The 22101-nt window shown below is 41.5% G+C and overlaps 2 protein-coding genes across 2 annotated transcripts; one reads left to right on the top strand and one right to left on the bottom strand.

The window, feature by feature from the left end:
* Window positions 1–12087: 12087 nt before the first annotated feature.
* Window positions 12088–15584, top strand: krt98 (keratin 98). The gene is made up of 8 exons (XM_084371037.1): window positions 12088–12489; window positions 13175–13257; window positions 13384–13540; window positions 14143–14304; window positions 14445–14570; window positions 14971–15191; window positions 15330–15340; window positions 15445–15584. Exons 1-8 carry the CDS (start codon window positions 12148–12150, stop codon window positions 15543–15545), a joined length of 1203 nt encoding a protein of 400 aa, XP_084227163.1. The 5' UTR covers window positions 12088–12147; the 3' UTR covers window positions 15546–15584.
* Window positions 15585–16928: 1344 nt separating this feature from the next.
* LOC311267763 (keratin, type I cytoskeletal 13-like) lies at window positions 16929–19200 on the bottom strand. Its single transcript, XM_084370993.1, has 7 exons — window positions 18612–19200; window positions 18385–18467; window positions 18133–18289; window positions 17852–18013; window positions 17617–17742; window positions 17258–17475; window positions 16929–17136 (listed from the first exon to the last, which is right to left on the bottom strand). The coding sequence occupies exons 1-7, from the start codon at window positions 19164–19166 to the stop codon at window positions 17028–17030; spliced, it is 1410 nt and encodes a 469-aa protein (XP_084227119.1). The 5' UTR covers window positions 19167–19200; the 3' UTR covers window positions 16929–17027.
* Between the last annotated feature and the right edge of the window lie 2901 nt (window positions 19201–22101).

Here is a 22101-nt window from a genome sequence, read left to right as displayed (position 1 = left end):
CGATTCTGCATAAGTTAATGTTTTCGATAACTATGCTGTAAATTTTTAGGTCAAAAAATGAACCTTTAAGTGTCTGTCAACTGTCATTTTGTGAATGATGTTTTATGACTCTTTTATTAAGAAAATGTTCCAGATGAGATATTATTGTACAGTAGGAACTTACCATTGAAAAGACATTTGTTGTGTAGGATATTAATAGCAGTGACACTGAGTTGTGTTTTCAACACTGTCTGATATATTTCCAGAGTGGCTGTTCCCAAATGGTGTGCAGCACCTGTGGGATTTTGTTACAGCCATAGACAACCAAGTAATTAATACGTTTTTAATTTACTATATGACGTCTTTGTATACATTTATTTCCTAATACAGACGCACATTCAATATCCTAAAAAAAATCCTTTAAAAAAACTCCAAGGGAACCAAAAATACATGTGTACAGAGTGGCTCCATAACACATGTTACAAAGGCTATTTTGCACAGATAGAAGTGCAGGTGTGCCTTTGGGTTTTGGTTTGCTCTTTGGTGTGCCTTGGCACAAAAAGTAAAAGAAAAAACTCCAGACATTGTGAACAAAGCTGGCTGAGCCACGCATTAAAGGATTAGGGGAGATTATGTGATAAAAGAATAGTAAAACAGAAATTTAAAAATAACTTACATTAAAGGGATCCTTCAGTTTTGTTTTCCAAAACTTGATTAACAAGAAGTTTTGTTTGCACAGATTCTCATAATGGAGATAATGTCATGGTTTGGAAGGAGGTTAGGTTGCTACACATCTTTAGTTAGTTAATCATTGTTTCTACATTTAAAAATGTTGCATTTTTCAACACAATTTGTCAAAACAGGCGTGAGAGAAAAGAGAAACACAGCAGGTTAATTAACAAGCTTTACTGCGTTTACCCTCTGTTGTACACTTTTATGATATTTTAATACAGTTGTTTTGTGGATTATTCACTGTTTACCTTCTTGTACAGCACAACAAGCTAGCAAGGCTTCTGTAAAACCAGCCTACTGACACTTTCAGCTGTTTTCATTTATCACTTGACCTTCACCTTGCAGGTCGTTGCATTTGCACTTCTGGAGGTCCCTCAGTTGAGATTTTTCACCGGCCCACCAGATCCTGTCTGAACACTGATGTGTCCATGGGCAAGACACTGAACCCCACAGTGTGTGTATGGGTGAATATGGCATGTGTTGTAAAGTGCTTAGAGTGGTTGGTAGTGCCGTATAAATACAGTCCTGTTACTTTCCTCCCACCTGCCCTGCAATCACCTTATCCCCCTCACATGAGCTGCCCCGCCCATCTCCCCACCTGCACTTCAGTCCCACGTCAGTCACTTATCACATACACTGCCCTAGATACGATGTTCTCCTTTCATATCATTATATTGTCATATTGTTCTGTTTTTGCCAGCAAGCAACTGGAACTTTTTCATACATCTATTCAGGCTCTGTACCTGCTGTTGAGTATCCGTCTGTGAGCCTACATATGCCTTCACTTTGGCAATAAATCACTGAAATGACCCTGTCTGTCTGCTTTCCTTTTTGCCTCACACTCACCTTCTGTGCCACTTAGTCCTTTGAGAGTCTTCCAACATAAACATTGAGCCAGGAGATGGTTATCTTAGCTTAGCATAGCAGGAAGACTAAAAGCAGGTGGAAACAGCTAATCCGTCTCTGTTGAAAGGTACAAATAAACCACCTACTTGCGTCGCTAAAGCTCATAAAACATGTCATATCTTGTTTAAACAGAAAGCAAAGTAAAAATGACATTACATTATCAGGAGAAATAGTCTTAGAGGTGCTGGAGTTTGGTGGTTACTGTGAGGCTGCCAGTGAAGAAGACGAAACAGTCAAATATATTACAAATACTTTTCAGGTCAAAGACCTTGCTCTTGCCTTGATTGGGCTTAAAAACAAGTTTAGTTTATTTGTGTAGCCTTTAATGGCTGTTATATATAGTCTCAGCGGGCCTGTCAGCACTCACATTATGAAAACACTGACTAAAAAAATGACTTCTCCAAATTAAGACCCTCCCTGAGAACAAGAAAAGAACTCCCAGGAGCTCAGAGGGGAAAAATACACAAAACCCTGGGAGGTGCAGCAAGGTGTCTCATGGGTGCAGATAAGGACAAATGCTGCAAGCCAAGTGGATATTTACAAGTTGGTATTCTCTTCTTCCAATCAAAATGCATCGCAGTGCATCTGCAGGAGAAAACATGGATGCCCGCAGCTTTTTGCCCAGTTTTTATGGCAAGTTTCTGGACTTCACAAGCAACTACAACAGCTGTTTTGAGAGATTAGCACACGTAACAGGAGACAGAAGGAGAGCTTCTAACTTCTAAGAAATCTTTTTGTGCTCAGGTGCAGAGAAACGGGCAAATACCTTACTGCTTGGGTTATCGGCTGTAACATAGCGTTAAACACAGTAGGATGAAGACAAATGAGTGCCTCACATTAGCAATCTGTCAAAGCAAAGTGGATGACTTCATGTCCACATTGGCTGGAGACCATAGATGGGTGTTTTCACTAAAACCAACCTTATGAGTCATGCACACGGTTGGCTGAAATCCCCTCTTCAATCTTACAAGGAACCCCACCACTTCCTCTTTTTCCTCTTTTATTTGTAGCATCAATGCAACCATTCTCAGTTGTATTGTAATTATTATGGTGACTGAGTAGGACATGTAATGACTGTGTGTTTACAGCTTCTCATGAGAACCTCAGATGCAGATTGAGCTTCTTTTTGGTATCTGGCTCAGCAGGATTGAGAACAAAGTTCCTGATATTGATGCATCTAAAACAAACAGGGCCTGCAGGACTCCCAGTAAACCCTAACATAAACACATATTTATTCTTGACTAGTCACTGATTTAGACAAGTAAATCCCATTAATCTTCAAAATCTTTCCTTCTAACTATATCTAAATCATAAGGTGTCTCCACTTGTTCTTCGTGGGGGGTTTTCATGCATCATCAGTTATAACCTCCACCCCACCCTTCAAATCCCACTGCATACTGAAAGAAGTGGAGTCAAACTGAAGATAAGATCCCATATCTTGTTAGCAAAGGAGGTTGCTCAACACTTTTTGGACAGATTTTGTCTTTCATGCAGTGTCATGTTTATAACAGTGCATTCTACAGATTTCACAGAGAAAATGTGCCAAAAGTAACTTTAAAAAAACACAAATTCAATATTTGAAGCTTATAAATCTGCACCAAACCACCGGTGATTAATGACTTTGTAGCAGGTTGACACTGTGAAGTACTCTCACAATGCCATTTAACAGGGAGCCTCCAGTAATAATAATTGAATACTTCCTCCATGATGTTCTGTTCTGAGTTTCCTTTAGTAAAGAATGGAGGGATTGTTTCCATTCAGTGCTAAAACAATAGCAGACATGAGAGGAAGTCCTCTCTTTTGTTTCTTCCCTTATGCACACCACCTTACAGTTACCATAGTCTCAAAACAGCATCAAAATAATCCACTACTTGTTTGCCGCGTAGCAACTGGCGTGTAGGTGTCACCGCTCATACTTAAATCTCATCTATTGTCTGGAGGTCCGGATGGTCTGGATTCCTGCATTACCTGACTGCAGACTAATTCAGTGTCCTCGCCGTCAGTTTCGACGTGCAGTGGGAATGAAGGTGGCCTGGTGTTCCCATGTATTTCGCACATGATCACTTCCCTTTTGAAAAGTTGGCACATCATGTAATGTCATGTCAAGATAACACATCAGCATCTTTATTTTAGCACCTTGAGGTTTGTCACTGCTGCTGGCACACAAGGAGGTCGTACTCCCAACAACAATAGGCAGCTGTCAAGTCCACATGTTGAATTATAGCCTACAGATTAAATGATACCAGTTAGTTTTTAATCAAAAGAAACATTTTTTATCAATGTAGATCAAATGTAATGTGAGATATGCCTGTGCAATGTTTTGTTTTTCGTAGATGATTATTACAACAGAGTGTGGACAAACACCACTGTTCATAAGAGATCTTGACTTTGACAAAACTGCCATGTGTTTTTCCCTTAAACAAACTTAAATGTTAAGTTAAACCGTAAACAAAGTGAGAGAGTGACCCTACGGCCTGATCATTTTGGTAAATTTGAATTCATAGCTAATACATGGACCCTGGACTGTATAAAATATGGCTGGAGCCTGCAGTTCTGAAACGTGAGGCCAATGCAGAAGTGCTTTAAACCTGCATTCTGTCTAACAGCCAGCTCCCTGCTTGTATGTAAGCTTATGAGAAAATGGACCTACTTCTCACTTGATTTTCTACCACGATAAACTGTTTCTTAAAGGGTTTATGGTCTCAATCACCAGTTTCAAGTTTTCTTCAATACAAAATGTACATTTTGAATTTTCTTCCCAGTAAAATAGACAGTAAACTGGGTTGGTCTATCAGAAAGGGTTCTAAGATGGCTTGGGTCATATCTGACTGGCCGGGAGGTCTTTGTTTCCCTTGGTGACCCCAGGGGTTAGGGTTCTGGTCCAATCCTTTTTAATCTCTATATGCTACCACTTGGCAATGTCATCAGTAAGCATAACATTTAGTTTCACTGTTATGCAGATGACATCCGGTTATAAGTTTCTGTATCCCCAGATGATTTTAGCCCCATTGATAGGTTAGTGCAATGTTTACATGACATAAATGCACCAAGACAAGACAAGACATAGATTTTAATACTTGGGGGAAAAGCCCAGAGAGAGCGACTGTCTGTACACCTTCAGTTCTTGGCCCTTCATACCAAGGACCGGGTCAAAAACCTTGGGGTTATCTTGGATCCTGACCTCAATTTTTGAAGCCGACGTTAGAAATGTCACCAAAGTGTCGTTTTACCATCTTAGAAACTTTAAGGTTAAAGCATTTCTTTCTCAGGCCGACACAGAAAAACATATGCATGCTTTAATAACGTCTAGACTTGACTATTGCAATGCTCTCTTGTTTGGTCTACATAAAAAAGCTGAGCAACTTGTTCAGAACTTAGCAGCCCAAGTACTAACGAAGACCAGACAGAGATCACATGTAACGCCATTTTAAAGTCATAACATTGGTTGTCTATCAGTTTTAAAATTGATACTAATCCCCTTGCAAGTTTTTAAATCACTGAATGGCGTAGCACCAGCCTATCTCTCAGACATGCTTTTTATGTACCTAGCAGGTCCCTCAGATCCTCTGCAGCCGGTCTCCTAGTCGACCCTAACCCAAAAAAATGCATGGGGGGTCTGCATTTAGCCACTGTGGCCGTAGTCTCTGGAACAGTCCACCTGAGGATCTCAGAGACTCAACCTCTGTGGACATTTTTAAAAGAAACCTTAAGACATATCTTTTTAGCCTGACTTTTACTTAAGGTGCCTCATCATTCATTGGATTAGTTTTTAAGTCCTAATCATTTGTGTTCTTAATATTTCTAGTTTTAATGTTTTTATTGCTTTATTGTTGTTATTATTTTTATTGCTTTATTGCTTCATTGTAATTTCTGCTTTAGTCTACTTCTGTGTTGTTTTTATCTTGCTCTGTGAAACACTGCAAAGGTGCTATATAAATGAAGTTGATTTAATTTTTGATTACAGCAGGGTATGTTTTAGGGTGTGGCTACCGTCTGATTAACAAATTAATTAGTCAAAGTGGATGGACAGTGTTTCCCAGATGTAAAACTGTTCATGTGAAGATGCCGACTATAGATGAGATGATGACCATGGTAAGCCTTATACCAACATCAGCATGTTGGCATTAGCACTGTAAGAATGTTATCATGCAGATGTTAGCATTTAGCGCACAGCTTAAAGTAGTAGCCCTACAGTGTAACAATAAAATTAAACTTTAATTAAGTTAAATAAAACTAGTTAAAATTAAAAGATTTGTGGGTTTTTATTGTCTTCGTTGACGTTGCACAACATTCTTGGCACAGAAGCAGGACTGACCTCTGTTTGTCTGGGCCCATAAGAGGGCTTGTCTCAATAGGAGTGTTTGATAGTGAACTGTGAATCAGTTCCAAGTTATATGACTTTTAGTTAAAAGCTGTATCCACCCATGTGTGAGAAGTTAATCAGTTCTTTCTTGCTCAATATCTAAGCATATGACATTGTTCTGTAAAAACCCTTACAGACCGCTTACAGACTGCCAGATATAATAATACACAGCAACAGCAGCTCTGTGTAGAGTTGGTAACTAGGAATCACAGATGTGAACCTGTATGTAGCAACACAGAGCCTGCTCTCCATGTACCACACCCCTCCACAGGCATTATCTCATCCTGCTCAGCGATTTGACATCCACAGAAAAATGTGTTGAGGGGTCAGATTACTCCTGTGTGTGTGTGTGTGTGTGTGTGTGTGTGTGTGTGTGTGTGTGACCTGCACACTATATATTGAATTATCAGCGGTGCATATTGACTCTTATATCCCTTCATCGGAAAAGTAGCTTGAGTAAACAAAAGTCGGTGTGTTAATAGACTTACCTTTGCTCCTTCCAATAGTACAGTTACTCAAGATGTATTAGGAGAAAGCTTGCTTTGTCTACTTCATGTGCAAATTGCTTATGCTGGAAAATGAGAAGATGAATCTAGTGCTGACGCATAATTATAAAGGGCGTATGTGCTACAGAAAGGTGTCACGGTGTGGTGTCACATTTATGGGATTTCACACAATACAAACAACACGTCTGCGCTTGATTCATTTTATTTGAACATTAGACTGCTCTTTAACAAGCTAAAGAATAACAACAGCTACTTGAAAAAACACTGACTGTTAAAATGCATCAGCAAACAAGCTTCTCCTATCCTTACCTGTGCCTCAGACAACTGATTACTGAATACAGAAACAAACTGGCAGAAATGATAACAAAAAAATGTTGCAAGGCCGCACAAAGTCCACGAGTCAGACGAGAGAAAAAAGACAATGTAATAAAGTCTCCATGGGGTCGATGTGTTTCTCAGTTGACTTGACAAATGTAACAGATAGCCACACAGCCACACCCTTCCCATACAACAGAGTTCTGAGCTGTGGTGATGAGAGTCACAGCCAAAGTGCACCACCTAGTGATAGTCACTGTGAAAACTGCTTACCGTGGGCAGCAAGCACGTATTCAATGCAGCCGGCAATAGTGAATCACCATGCCGCACCCAAGGGAGTCGTAGAAGTAGTGAGAAGTGAGAGTTAAACTGCTCTGGTGAACCAAACTTTTGTTCCTTGAAAGAGAATTTGACGTCAAACCACAAACCTGTCTCTCTGATAAGTTCTGCAAAGTGTATTAATGCACTTACAATAAAAGAAGGTGTTAAACTGTCAGTAGTGGTGAAATGTAACTGAGTACATTTACTTTATTACTGCACTTGAGTATACATTTGAGCTTACGTTTTATGCAGCTTGATACTTTTAAACTACATCTCAGAGGGGAAATCTTTACTTTTCACTCGATTACATTTAGATTCCATTTTTATACCCCTCCTGTCCAGTGAAAACCACGTTCAGATGTGCTGAGTTTGAATTTTGTGATAAACTAAAGACATTAAGTTTCCCTGTATGAGTTGAAAAAGTTCTCCCAGACCTTCAGCTAAATAAACATTTTCAAAACCCTCTTGGATTAGTTGGGAAAATATCGTCACACAGCTGAAATCAGGCTGTTTTTCTGAGCTCATGGTTCTCACAACAGCATAAAAAACATATGAAGATCTTAAACCAAACTGTATAAAAAGCAGTTAAAATGAGCTCAACCTTAAACATCTTCAACACTAAAATGCAACATACACATCAATGCAGCAGTATTATCCAAAAAGCAGAATGACTACTTTTAATTTTGACACTTAAATACATTTTTCTGATGTACCTTTATTTGTAGTGGAGTATTTTTTACAGTGTTATTTGATCTGAGTACTGCTGATCGTCTGTAGGTTACAAGGCGCTTAAAACATGACTAAATATTCCCACAGAAAGTCAGGCCCACATCTTTCCTCTCTGGCCCCCCCCCGTGTGTTACACACAGACCGACTCAAAGTATGTAGCTGTCAAAAACACACAACTGCACATGTACAGTATGCACACACATAAAAGCAAACAGCTGCAGAATGTGTCAGTGTGAAATGCTAAAGGGATCCGGACTGAGCCTACAGAAAGAAGAAGGAGGTAAAATGTGGTCGTTCTTGTTCATGTTCTCGTTCTTGATAGCAGATTTCTGTGTTGACTCTGGTCTCTGCCGGCTGTTCCATTTTGAAACTGAAGAAAAGTGGGTGTGGAGAGCTGATGGGAGGTGGGGAGGTCCTGCTTGGTCCGGATTGGTCCGAGTGTGAGAGTTATATAGCCCGATGCATTTTTTCCTAACCTGAATTGTTTTATTACATAACAGAACTAAATACCAACTCCTTACTCCAAAACTGCGTATGAACACGTTCACGTTCGAACACTTCACAATGGTAATTCAGGACACTTTTCCATGGACTGTTTTGCTTGTGAGTGATTTATCTGAAGTCATAACACTGTAAATACCACTGAGGTTTATTATTCATTTCATATTCTGTGCTTCTTAGAGAGAGAAATTAATAAAATACCAAAATAAGTGATTAAAAGAAAAAAACTTGAAAGGGAAAATGAAGATTTAAAAGAAGAAGAAATGAAAAACCAATAAACATGTCACATCAGGACATGCTTTCTGATAAAAGTATGTTTTTCAGGAGGGACGACACTGACTCACACAGCATTTTCTTAAGGCAATATATCTGAGCTGGTATAAACTTGATTGGACAAGCTTTGTGATCATTGTTCAAACATAAGCTGCTATCAAATAGCCAGTTTTCACTATCAAATGAGGATACTACACGGGAGCAGTGCATAACTGGGCTTTGAGTCAACAGCTGCAGTCATGCACATGATCCAAGCTCCTTGTACAGTACTTATGTCTGCATATTATGTTCTAGGTCTTGCATGTTTGGCACGTTTCCTCACTGTAACCGGAAATTGTTTTATTGAAGTCAGGGGAAGTGAAGTGACTCCAGAGGTATTTATCTGACTCACTCACATTAGTACAGTAAATCGGATTCAGTCATGTTAAAGAAAAACAATGAGATAAGAAAACCTGATTTACTGATTTATATATCTGTTAGTATTCAATCTCTACAGTTTAAAAATATGTTGTTCTTAAAGAGCTAGAGAGTAACAATACTGTACATATGACACAAAACTTAAAGGTGCAATAAGCGATTCTGGAGAAAGAGAGTTGACCCTTGACCCGAAGCCTCAGTATTTAAAGTGCTGTATCGTAGGCAACTGGACTTTTACCATGACCTGGACGACTGAGAACCTTCATCAACGAGACCCAATGATACAATTTTCTCTGAAATTGTCTCCTCCAGCTTTAAAGCAACATTATGTCACTTTTTTTTTACGTTAAAATAACAGCTTCAAAATCATTTTGATGGTTCAGTGTCTTGTAACAGAATGAATGTTGTCTCTGTCTCAGCCACACTTGATCCTTGATTCACGACCTCGTGATTTCAGTAAATGCTGGTACTTTCTCTTCAGCTGAAAAATGTTGGGCCACAAAAAACCTGTTTGCACGAGAATGATTACAAAAAGGAGTGTCACTGCACCTGAAATTCCTCTCACCTATGCAAACATCCCCTCACCGTCGATTATCTTACAGAAATAATCTGTAGTAACACTAAAGGGTGGCGGTGTGGCACAGAAAAGGCAGGCAGAGCAACATTTTTGTCTGGAGGGTTTGAGAGAACAAAAGACCTTTTCTACAGCGAGTTGAGGGAAAAGTTTATAGCTAAGGATTAAGGTAAAAGTTGTTTTACAAGCCTATCATGGCTATCAGTTTACTACTCCACTGTTAGGCCTGCAAGGCTTTGGGGAAAGAATGTGGTACTTTAAAAACCAAATTCAAATCAAAAGAGTCGCAAAAACACATTGCTTAGAGGAGATTTATGCAATGTTGTAAGTACAAAAACCATTTAGCCCTGGGTGATGTAAACCTTCTGACAGACGGAAAGAACTTGCGTTGACCTGATAATTCTAATGGATTCTTACCAGAACAGACATTTTGACAAGTCATAGCAGGAAAACCACAAGTGTAAGTAATAACAATTATCCATGGGATTGTGCGTGCTGTCTCACTGGAACACTTCAGTTTCACATTTCTTGTGTCAAAATGTCTGCTGTGAAAAAGTTTAGCACATCTGACTGAACTTTACTCATTTCAACCATCCGAAATAGTCGGTTTTGTCTTCGGCACCTGATTTACCTTTAACTCTCTTATTTTTAATCCTTCATTTAAAGCTATGATGGCGAAGGAAATGTGAGAAGTCTTTAAGCACGAGTCGGGGCCTTCAAACAGGCACCATGCCACAAAAAATGATTTCACTACCTGGTACCTGTCACTGGAATGAAATGTGTCGGGTGCCTCTTACATGTTTTTCCACGTTGCGCCATGCTTAAGAAAAATCAAACAGACATTCTGCAGGTGCATTCAAACCATCAGTCATCCTCTTCTCAGGCCTCACCCTGCTTATCAGTGTGACTACTGACTGAAGAGGTTGTGAAATGATTACAGAGGAAATCAGTCAGGCAGCTTGGGTGTATTGTTCAGTGACATACGAGAAAACAACAACAACAAGGTGATAATTTTCTCTACTGGGATGTGCTTCTGTTATGAAGAGGCAACTGAGATAATTATGGAGCAACAAAACTAGCTGCTACATGAAAAACTTCACGTCAGACTTAGAAGAAGTAGTGATTACTGGTAGTGATTATTTCAGGCTGTTTCACAGCATTTCCAGAACAATAGGATGAATGTGGGCCTGGCACAGTGGTGACAGGAGTTTCACCAGTGAAACAAGTTTAGTTTATCAGTAACTTGTCAGGCTTGTCTTGAAGGGGACTCCTACACTCTAATGAAAACTCAACCAACTCGCCAAAATAAACATTTATTAGTTTCTGAAGTTTCTACAGATAAGGTGAAACTTTGCATTTGATATATTAAAACTGTTCTGAGTGTTTGTGTTGCAACTTTAGGTTACTTTATGACTAATGTTCAATTTCACATTGTCGCTGTGATTTCAGTCTGGTTAGGTTCTGGAGTCCACATCTCATCACATATAATCACTGGTAATTCTGCTTACAAATTAAAACGCTGTCTCAAACTGTGGTCTGTGGCTTGATAAAAATGGGTGAAGAAACAAGTAAACAAGAATGAGAATGTGTGATGAAGCTCATGTACCATCCAGAGCAACATGTCAGTGTGATCACTCCAACATGATCTTTGTGTTCAGCTTCTCCTGTTTGACATGAAAGATGAATGTAGATAAATGGACATGTTTGATTTTGTTCAGTTTTTGTCTAAGGCTTACCTTCAAGCATGAAAGCAGTGTGTGTTTAAGTTTATATCTCATACGTGTTGGCACACGTAGACGCAGCGCAGCGTGTTCTGCTTACTTTCCTTTTTTGTTTTTTCTTGCCTCCTTGCTTAATTTGAGTAGATTCTTGTTTGGCCATGTAGAACCGCTGTGTCTATTAAAAATATAATAAAATATAGTTATATTGTATGACTGTTAATCAACAGAGTCTTGAACATCTTGCCTCGAAGCTAACATGACAAAAATAACCTTGGCTGTCTCAGAAATGCCTTGCCTTTAACCTTTGGACCCAAGTTTCACTGAGGTGAAATTGTCACTGGTATGTGTCACTTCTGTCACCGCTATGAGTGAATATTAAAAAATAAAATGAAAACAACCTACACGTGGCAGTTTCTTTTATAGGAACACATTATTTGAAACTATTTGTGTCTCTTAACCACACAAGGAAGGCTGTGATTACAAACTGCTTCATGTTCAGGAGTGTGGAAACAAACAAACTGAAGAGTATTCAAAGAATGTCCCGAGGACGAGAAACCATAAAATGTGGAATTGCAAGTTCGACCTGAAAAAAGGCAGATGAACGCCCACCCAGCAGTCATCACACCCGTGCTGATTGAAAGATTGCATAGAGGAGTAGGTGGGTAGCCTTCTAACTGCATTCTTCTCTTTCATCTCGCCGTCTTAGCCCTTCCCACTTTGGCAGCTATATAACCAAGGACACTTAAGTGATGCTTTCAACTGCAGATCAACTCCAGTAATCCTACCTGGTCCAGATCCAGACCTCTCAACATGTCTTTTAGCAGCAGATCCTATGGTCAGAGGACCATGAGTGTCTACGGTGGAGCAGGTGGTCGTGGCACCCGCATCTCCTCAGCCCAGATGAGCTACGCACCATCATCATCCGGAGGCTTCAACCTCTCTGATGGCCTGGACCTCCACGTCGGGGCCAACGAGAAGGCCACCATGCAGAACCTGAACGACCGTCTGTCCACCTACCTGGAGAAGGTGCGCACCCTGGAGAAGGAGAACGACCGCCTGGAGAGGCAGATCAGAGAGTGGTATGAGAAGAGGACTGTCATCTGCCACGACTACACCCACTACTTCGCCATCATCGAGGACCTGAAGGACAAGGTAAGAGGAGGAGGAGACGTGTGTTTCAGTGTTTTTCTGTTAACTTCCTCCTTAGAAGTTAACAATCACTGTGAGTGTGTGGGGACGGGGGTTATGTATCTGTTGGTATGTTCTGTATGTAAGAGAACCAGGAAACCCATCATTGACAGAGCGTAGATGTAGGCCATCTATCAGGAAGCACATACCACAAACAGATTAGTGAGGAGAGATTATCATGACTGTCATACCAGATTCATTCCTACTGAGAATCACATCCGGCCAACAGTGTTCAGAGTTAGAGCGACGATTACGAAAGGATGCAGCGTCGGTTGACGATACAGATGCCAAGAATGTGCATTGCATGAACTTTGTACAGGCTTTAGATGCATTCATTTCTTTTAAAAATGTTGATATATATGATATCATATATTATATCATATATTTTATGTTATTATTTAGGGGGGGAACATGTAAGATAGTTGATTGTTGGGTCAGATTTCCAAGTCGTCAAATACCGATGCTTTGGGCTGGTGGCTGGCTTGACTTTCCAACCTAAAGCGTTGGAATTTGCCCACCGGGGAATATATGTATCTTTTAAACTCTACAAGAAACCCTTATCAGTGGATTTGGGGATCCTATACTGTAGTCAAACGGTATGAAACTGTATGTTTTCTGACATTTTTTTCCTGTTTTCTCTCCTCCTCAGATCCGTATTGCCTCCCGGCTCAATGCCAAGACAGTCCTGGACATCGACAACGCAAAACTGGCTGCCGATGATTTCAAAATGAAGTGAGTGCATTCTCTGCCCCTCTCTGCCCTGCCACATAAGTGAAACCTCACATGTGCCTCAAAGCGTGAAGTCGTGCCTGACTGACAACTTCTATTGTAACCTCCCTGACCTGTTTGTCCCCTCAGGTATGAGACCGAGCTGGCCATGAGGATGGCTGTGGAGGCAGACATCGCTGGACTGAAGAAGCTGCTGGACGAGATGACCCGGACCAAAATGGACCTTGAGAGTCAGTACGAGTCCCTGAGGGAGGAGCTGATCATGCTCAAGAGGAATCACGAAGAGGTGAGCAAGTACAGATGGAGAACAGTTAGTGGGGCACCCATTTGAACCAATCCAAAGCACGTTGGTGGCAGTTTAACAAGCAGCAGAACTGATGAGTTTACATCTGTCAGCACCCCTTAAACATTCTTACACACAGGCCAACACCCACTGTGTGTATGCACATAACCTGACAGTATGTTACTGATCAAACACCGCTCAGTATCATCCGAAGGGAGCTACACACTGCAGCTATTGACCGTGAGACAAAGCTGTCACCATTCATCTTAGCAACCTATTGTGGCCTAAGCCTGCCAGAATTTGCACACACGACCTCGGCCTTATCTGTGTTAACACTGAGGAAATCCCATGTTCCCAATGTTTTCATAAACAGGTCTGTCGCCTTCTCCCTTCCCTCTGCACACTTCCTTGTATTCTTCTCTCCCTCCATTAGCTCATTGCCACTGTTTGTCTCACACACACTCTGAAACAGTTCAAAATCATGCATGCAACACAGTACAAAAAGAAATCATTGGATACCCTTGTTGTAGTGATACTAAAAAAATGATAAATTAGTTGAAGTTATTCCCGCAGCTGACTCTGATGTTGTCCTTTGACCCCCGCAGGAGATGGCTCTGCTCAGGAGTCAGATGGGCGGACAGGTCAATGTGGCCGTGGATGCTTCTCCCGCTCCAGACCTGAACCAGGTTATGACAGAGATCAGGGATCACTATGAGGGCGCCATCAACAAGAACCGCAAGGAACTCGAGGCGTGGTACCAGAACAAGGTGAGAAGTTAGAGCGGTTCAGAATACAGCCACTTTGCCAACCTTGGGCTTATTTCTCTTGCTAGCATGCCATTAATCTCATATGATTGTTGGGTAAAAAAAACACACAAAAACTAATGTTGTTTTTCTGATCTGCTCAGATCGCAGCAGTGGAGCAGGATGTGGTCACACAGACAGAGACTCTGGTGACGACCCGCACAGAGATTAAGGAGCTGAAGAGCACCGTCCAGAGGCTTCAGATTGAACTGCAGTCCCATTTGAGCATGGTATGTCAAACATGAACTATAAAGATTAGTTATCTATTGGATTTGATGCTGTTTCATTTATTCGTTTTGGAAAATATGCTCACTCAATTTCCTTAGAGTTACACAAGGAGATTGATACGGCTCTCATGTGTGACAGTTAAATATGGAACTACAGCCAGGTAGCTTGGCTTAGCCGTTAGCATACAGGCTAAATATTTCACGATTTTCAGTCTTTATGCTAAGCTTTAGGCTAAACAGGTTCTGGCAGTAGATTCATATTTAGTGTAAAGACATGTGAGTGGTATCAATCTTCTCATCGGACAAACACGCATTGCAGCAGATTTACAGTAAAGAAGTGACATCTCTGAATTTGAATCACTGACTGTCACTCACCGAACACCTTCTTCTCCGACCACAACAGAAAGCGTCTTTGGAGGGCACCCTGGCAGAGACTCAGGCGCGCTACTCTGCACAGCTAGCAAGCCTCCAGAACATGGTCACAAGCCTGGAAGTTCAGCTGTCCCAGCTCCACGCCAACATCGCCAGCAACAAGCAGGAGTACGACATGCTGCTGGACCTCAAGACCCGGCTGGAGCTGGAGATCGCAGAGTACAGGAGGCTGCTGGATGGAGAGGATGAGAGGTGAGGCATGAAGAGAGAGAAGCACTTACTGGGAAAGGAGGCTCAGAGATTTTAGAGGGGGGAAAAAACAACAGGCAATGGACTGTAGATATGTTCCAGACTAATGTTTTCTTCTTTCTTTTTTCTCTCCATGACCAGTTCAAAACAAGGTAAGCAATTTTTCATTTTATGTCTATAATTCTCATTATATCATTACACTGATACTTAAACTGTTGTGATTGGCTCATGATCGTTGTTCATTTCTTTCTCTCAGTGGTCACAAAGGTCATCACCGTGGTGGAGACGGTTGTGGATGGAAGGGTGGTCGAGAGCAGCAAGACTGTTGACGTGGACGTGGACGAGATCGAGGGATAAACTGGAAAAACTCAATAAAGATCTTGCAGTTGAATTAAACTTTCTTGCGTGTTGTAATTTCATAATGATCAGAAGATTACACATTTTTAAAGAATTTTAGTTTATAACATTAAAAAATTAATTGAAAGCATAAACAGAATGGGTCTCTTTCTGTTGTATTGCAGTTGCAGTATTGAAGTTAGTTGAACCCAATTCTGTATCGTTATGATGCTATTTTTTAGCTTATACTTTACTTTTTAGCACATTGTTTGGTTCCATCTCACCACTATCACTAACAAGCCGTTTTTATAGCAAATACACTATGATAAACCCATTGTCCATTACTTACCCAGCACCAAACAGCAGACGAAGTTACAAAATAGTACCTAGCTCGTTGAGAACATCCAGAATCTAAAGACTGAAACATGTCATCAGGGTTTATGGAGAAAACAGAGCTAAAAGGCAGATTAATAGTCGATTGACATTAATGAGGTGGCTACGTTTACAGTCCCGCTGCCTGATGAAAGCACAGTTTTAAGAGAGCTTTTTAAGGTGTGGCAAGTCAGCCTCCCTGATTCAGAAAGCATTTTCCCCGTAGACCACCATTATAAAAGAGGAGTCTATGAAACTATTGACAGGACTCAGCAAAGTAGAAACAAGGTTGATCATTACTCTTTATATTGTGAAGTATTAAACCCTTAAATTTTAACATTCATTTTTCAATAGCTCATAAAAGATAAACCTTCATTGGACAAACGGGCACCATCTGGTATCAATTTCTTGAAACACAAACATGCTCTGCCCCCTAGTGGCCAAGCATTAGTTGATGCAGCTTTAATCAATTTCACTGATCAGGGACTGGGAGACACTAGGGCTGGGGCCTCTCCCAGAATGCATTGGGTAAATATAAAGGAAACTCACATGACAATTTGCCTGTTGAGTTGAATTAAGGCTTACATCAAAATGCAACTGTGGACCAGCTGAAGTAAATAGACCCAAACTCAGGACTATTGATGTGAGGCATTAAGGCTGCATTGGTACCTTATACAGTGACAGTTTTACTTTTCAATCTTGAGTTATTGGAGAAAATGCTGTGTAGCCTCTGCAGTGGTGCCCCCATACATTTGTTGGCCTGTTAGTAACCCTATATTTCACAGCTTCAATTTCTCTGTGTTTTTATTGTGGGCAGCTTTTACACACACACATAACATAGAGTCAAATGATTGTATCTCAGACATACCAAATACCTAAAGTAACTCTTGTCAGGATAAAGATGAACATGTAATTCCATAAGATCTTTGGTTTATGACAAAACAATGCCACTATCATGACATTATTTGGAGTTAAGACACAAATAAAACAAACAAACAGGACAAAGTGGTAGTGAGCAAACAGAGAGGCTTTTATTGAATTCACACACGTATGTGAAGGAAGTACTGGGTTCAGATGTGTTGCTTGTGACCCTCAGGAACTGCCCCTTGTGTTGCTGCGTGGAACCGACTATCAGGCGACAGTCGATGAGGAGGACACCAACTTTCCATTCCTCAGTTCCTCTGTGACCACTATCACTTTGGAAGATGATTTTGAGGAGGAACCAATTCCACTGACGAGACTGTAGAGGGGCAGAAATACAGTGCTTGTTCTATGAATCGATAAAATGCTTAAATTTACAGAGCTATCAGACGTATTGTTTATGATGAAAAGACACAGTGGTTCTTTGTGGGGAAAATTACCTGCCCTCTCCGTCCAGCAGCCTCCTGTACTCGGCGATCTCCATCTCCAGCCGTGTCTTGATGTCGAGCAGCATCTTGTACTCTTGGCTCTGCTTTTCTATGTCAGCACGTAGACACGTCAGCTGTTCCTCCAGGCTCATCACCTGACACTGGAGACCTTGGAGTTGCATTGCATACCGTGCCTTTGTGTCAGCTAAAGTGCCTTCCAGGGACGCTTTCTGGAAGAGGAAGGTAACGAGAAGAAAAGGAATTAATCAACCGAAAATACCATGCTTTCATCAAACTGTCCCTCCCAGGACGGATAGGTAGAGCGTGTAAATGTAAAGAAGAGTAAAGATTTGCCCCAGATCATCATTTACCATGCTAAGTTGTGACTGTAGCTCGATCTCCAGGCCCTGCAGCACGCGACGGATCTCAGTGATTTCTGATTTGGACGTTTGGAGGCTTTCCGTGTTGGCCGCCACCTCAGTGGTCAGCGCCTCTGTCTGAAGTAGACACAGTCACAGACACAATCAGTGTAATGCACATGTACCCTCCCACAACAGTCTAAGTTGGCAATGAGAAATATCCACCAGGGTTTGGGTCCAGTTTTACCTTATTTTGGAACCAGGCTTCAAGTTCTTTGTTGTTCTTGGCAGCCACATTCTCGTACTGGTCGCGGATCTCAGCCATAACGGCCGACAGGTCTTGCTGTGGTGACGCGTCCACCTCCACGTTGATCTGTCCACTCATCTGGTTCCTCATGGCTGCCAGTTCCTGTTGAAAAAGACCAGTTCTTTAAGAGGACAATTTCTAAGTCTAAGTTTTTGTCCACACCACATTCGAGGCAGCATCTTCATTGCAATGCAGCTGACTGTTTTGGATTGGCCACCCACCTCCTCGTGGTTCTTCTTGAGGTAGATCAGCTCCTCCTTGAGGCCCTCGATCTGCATCTCCAGGTCTGATCTGGCCAGTGTCAGCTCATCCAACAGTCTCTTTAGACCAGCGATATCTGCTTCCACTGATTGACGCATGGCTAGCTCGTTCTCGTACCTGTGAGGCAGCAAGAGATCAGACTTCTGCATGCCTTCCAATTATTGCTTCAGACTAAATTTACAGTTTGAACTCCCATTCATCATGATACTTACTTGGTTCTGAAGTCGTCTGCAGCCAGTTTTGCATTGTCAATAGCCAAATAGATGCCTCCATTGACAAGGGTGGCGTCCTGGATCTATGTGATGACACAATGTTTCATTCGACACAATTCTACAACTGCAAGCAGACTCTGCACACATTAAGGATGCTGCAAGCAATAATGTCTCTTACAATCCCATCTACAATATTTCAATCAGGAATCAGAAGTCATGTGACATACCTTTCCCTGCAGGTCAGCGATGGTGGCTTCGAAAGCAGAGTAGTCTCGGGCAGAGGGGGCAGTCTTGCTATCCAAGAACTGGCGGATCTTGAGCTCCAGTTCAGCGTTGGCCTTCTCAAGTTTGCGCACCTTCTCCAGGTAGGAGGCCAGACGGTCGTTCAGGTTCTGCATGGTGGCCTTCTCGTTGGCTGAAATATCGACGGAATTATCACCTCCTCCATAACCCGATCCCACTTGATAACTGTAACTGTTGTAAATGCCGCCGCCGCCGCCTCCAGCACCTCCAGCACCGTAACCGCTACCCATACCGTAACCGCTGCCCATACCGTAACCACTGCCCATACCAACACCGCAGCCTATTCCGTAACCGGTGGAGATTTTTGCTCCACTGCCACCTGCACCAGCATACATACTTCTAGCATATGACCTTCTGGCCATGCCTCCACCTCCACCTCCAACCAGGCTTCCACCCATGCCTCCACCAAGGCCACAGCTTCCTCCCGCGCCGCCACTGCTGGAGCGCACAGAATAACTGCTAACACTGGCTCTTGACATCGTGAAGGCTGCTCTGGAGGTGCGTCTGCCTCAGAGAATATGAGATGGGCTGAGATGCAAAGATCTGCTTCTGTCTCCCTTTTATGCTGCACAAGGCTGTTGCTGCCGCCTCTGGTGTGGGTGGGGGCGTGGAGGACTGAAGGGTGGAGTACTAACTGAAATGGTTGCTTTGCCCTCCCCAACACACACACTTCAGGTTCGCAATGATGGGAAGGAGAATGTGGGATTAAACTTAATCCTATTCGGTTGGATAATATAATGAAATCATTCAGTCCTCACAACTCCCTGCAACCCTCACATGAAACATACTGACTCATTTTTTTAATCCATCCTTTATTTCCATTCTTCATATTAAAGGTCTACTTTGTAAGAGAGTAGATTTTTTCAGTCTCATTCCCAACTCGTCAAAGGGGATAGCGAGCGACCTGACCTACAATCCCAAAGCGTCAGTATTTGACGAGTTCTCTGACAAAGTGGAATGTCCATTAACTCAAAGCATCCACGTGAACCTCTATCTGATATCATATAAAGTATACTGTCTTCAGTGTCGGAGTATAAGCAGCCACGCCCGTTACTGTAAGCCTCAGGTCAGTTATCCAGTCAAATGCCTCAGGTTTTGTTCTGACATGTGATGAGTCTTTTTTGAATTCACGCCATAAATTTGCAAGAAGAGCAAGACTGCCACACTGTCCTGACCACACCTGTTACATTGCCAAGGCAACAAGCACTGTAAATACGGTAACTGAATCAGTCGATGTTTTAACCTTGACTCTCAGCCAGCACCCTTGTTCTCACACATATTTTTGTCATTTGTCTTCATGTTATCTTGCAGGTATTTGTCCTTTTGTTATTCATAGTTTCAAACAAAAAATTGTTTAGATTCTCTTTTATTTTTCTCCTCAGCAGCCTGCGGGCTGCCAGTTAGAAGCAGTTTGTGTAAGCAGAGCCAGCCCTTGGCATAGGCTGCAGGCGAACACTAAGGGCACCGTCATCCACGGGGGACGCCACGAACTGGGGGGGAAAATTTTTTTTTTAAAAATACTATTTTTCACCAGTGCTATTACTACTGTTGTTTCAAAATACTATATAAGCCCACAGCAACATTACTTCATAGCAAAGCCTATTAAATACTGGAGAGGCCTTTTTTCTGAGTTCCTGGCTGGCTCGTTGCACTGTACCTGCCCTCTGTGAGGGTGGGGGGTGGGGTCGAGAGGCGAGCTGCCTGAATCTGACTGGACCGTGACCCCAAGACCAAGAGAGAGATTTATTGATACTGTGGCAGAACCACAATGTCCAAAAGACTGAAACCATCCGGTGCCCAGGGAAGGAAAAGAAGGAAAGAAGAGGAAGAAAAACGTGAAAAAGAAAGAGGTACAGTAACGTCAATGTGATGAAGTGAATGAAATAAATAGTTTAATGCATCGTAGTTACCGTTGTTGGAGCAGAGTGTTAACTTGCTAGCCTTACTTGTTACATTGTTTAATAATCAGTAACTAGAAAAATTGCATTTCATGCGAAAATACAGTGTGAATGCTGACGGCTGAAGTGATTTTGGAAATCTGCTGAATGTGCTGGAAAATACTTGCCTGAAATGCATAAAACTATAAGAATGAATGGTCAAAATTTTGCAGGGAAAGCTGAATTTTTCAAAAGCTGAAAAGGTTGAAAAGCTGAAAAGTAAAAGGCTGAAAGAGCTTAAAAAGCTGAACAGTTTTAAAGCCAAACAGTTTCTGTAGCTGCACATATGCTGGAGCAGTAGCAGAACCAAAGTTGAAAATGTCCCCATAAGAATGAATAGGAAAACACCTCCCAAACACCTGCAGGTTTAGAAAAAAGTGTAATGGTTATGGCAAAATATATATACAGTGAGTAACAGGAGACATTGCTGAACGCTATGATGTGTTTTTTATTTCTGTAGAGTGAAAAATGAGGACGCTAGAGAGAGAAACAGAACAGGTACCGTCTGCTCTAAACCAGAACTTTAGGCTCAAAATTAACATTGCGGCTTATGGGGGAGTTTCTGGAGTGCTTGTCACTCGAGGGCTTCTACAGCCAAAAGTATAAGTCCTACATCTTAAATAAGACTATCAGATGAAAGCCAACAAGATTTCCTACATTTGCATGTATATATTGTCTATGTGAAGTAAAAGATGTGGGACCCAAATCAAGCTAAAGATAATTTTTTCTCCAGTTTTTGCAGCTGCTCTCCACTCTAGCGATGATGTTCCGCACTCTAGCTCACGCAATACACACCCATTATAAACCCAGAAGAGGAGCTAAACATCCTTCAAACTAAAACTGTGATAATTTCAAAACTTTAAAAGATTTTAAAAATCTGAATATATGACCAATAGTTCAAAGTCTTGTAATTTATAAAAAGTTGGAATGGTGTCTGTAGCTCAAAGTATGAGGGACGAGAAGAGGTTGAAAGTCTGTGGTTTTGAAGAGGATTTGTAGATTTTTTTTTGTAGAAAAGTACAAAGAGCTTAAAAAGCTGAACAGTTTGATAGTTGAACGGTTTCTCTAGCTGAACGTATGCTGAACTAGTAGCAGAATGAAATTTGAAAAATTCCCCATAAGGATGAATGGGAACATTTTTGCAGAAAAAGCTGAACATCTCCAAAAGTATAATAGAAAAGCCAAAAATACAAGCAGTAATGTCCTTAACGAGCTGAACATTTTTGATACTTGACTGTTTTCTATAGCTCAAAATTTGTAGGCGTAGAAGCGAGCCAAAAATGTACGGAAGCAGGAATAATAAGTTCCAGAAGGACAATAGCTTGAGTCGACGTAAGTTAATGTTACTCCCACCTTAAATTCATCAGGGACATTTGGAAAGTTAACGTTAGGCCTGTTCAGGTGTTATTTTAGCCTGTTGGCTGTGTTTTCCTGCTTGTATGTCAGTTAAAATGCTATTCGTTTTCCATCCCCTATG

The sequence above is a fragment of the Pagrus pagrus genome (genome assembly GCF_965226575.1).
Source record: "Pagrus pagrus genome assembly, chromosome: 2".
In the NCBI taxonomy this organism is placed as follows: domain Eukaryota; kingdom Metazoa; phylum Chordata; class Actinopteri; order Spariformes; family Sparidae; genus Pagrus; species Pagrus pagrus.
The sequence above is the reverse complement of the archived record's forward strand: the minus strand, read 5'-3'. Positions and strand labels throughout refer to the sequence as shown.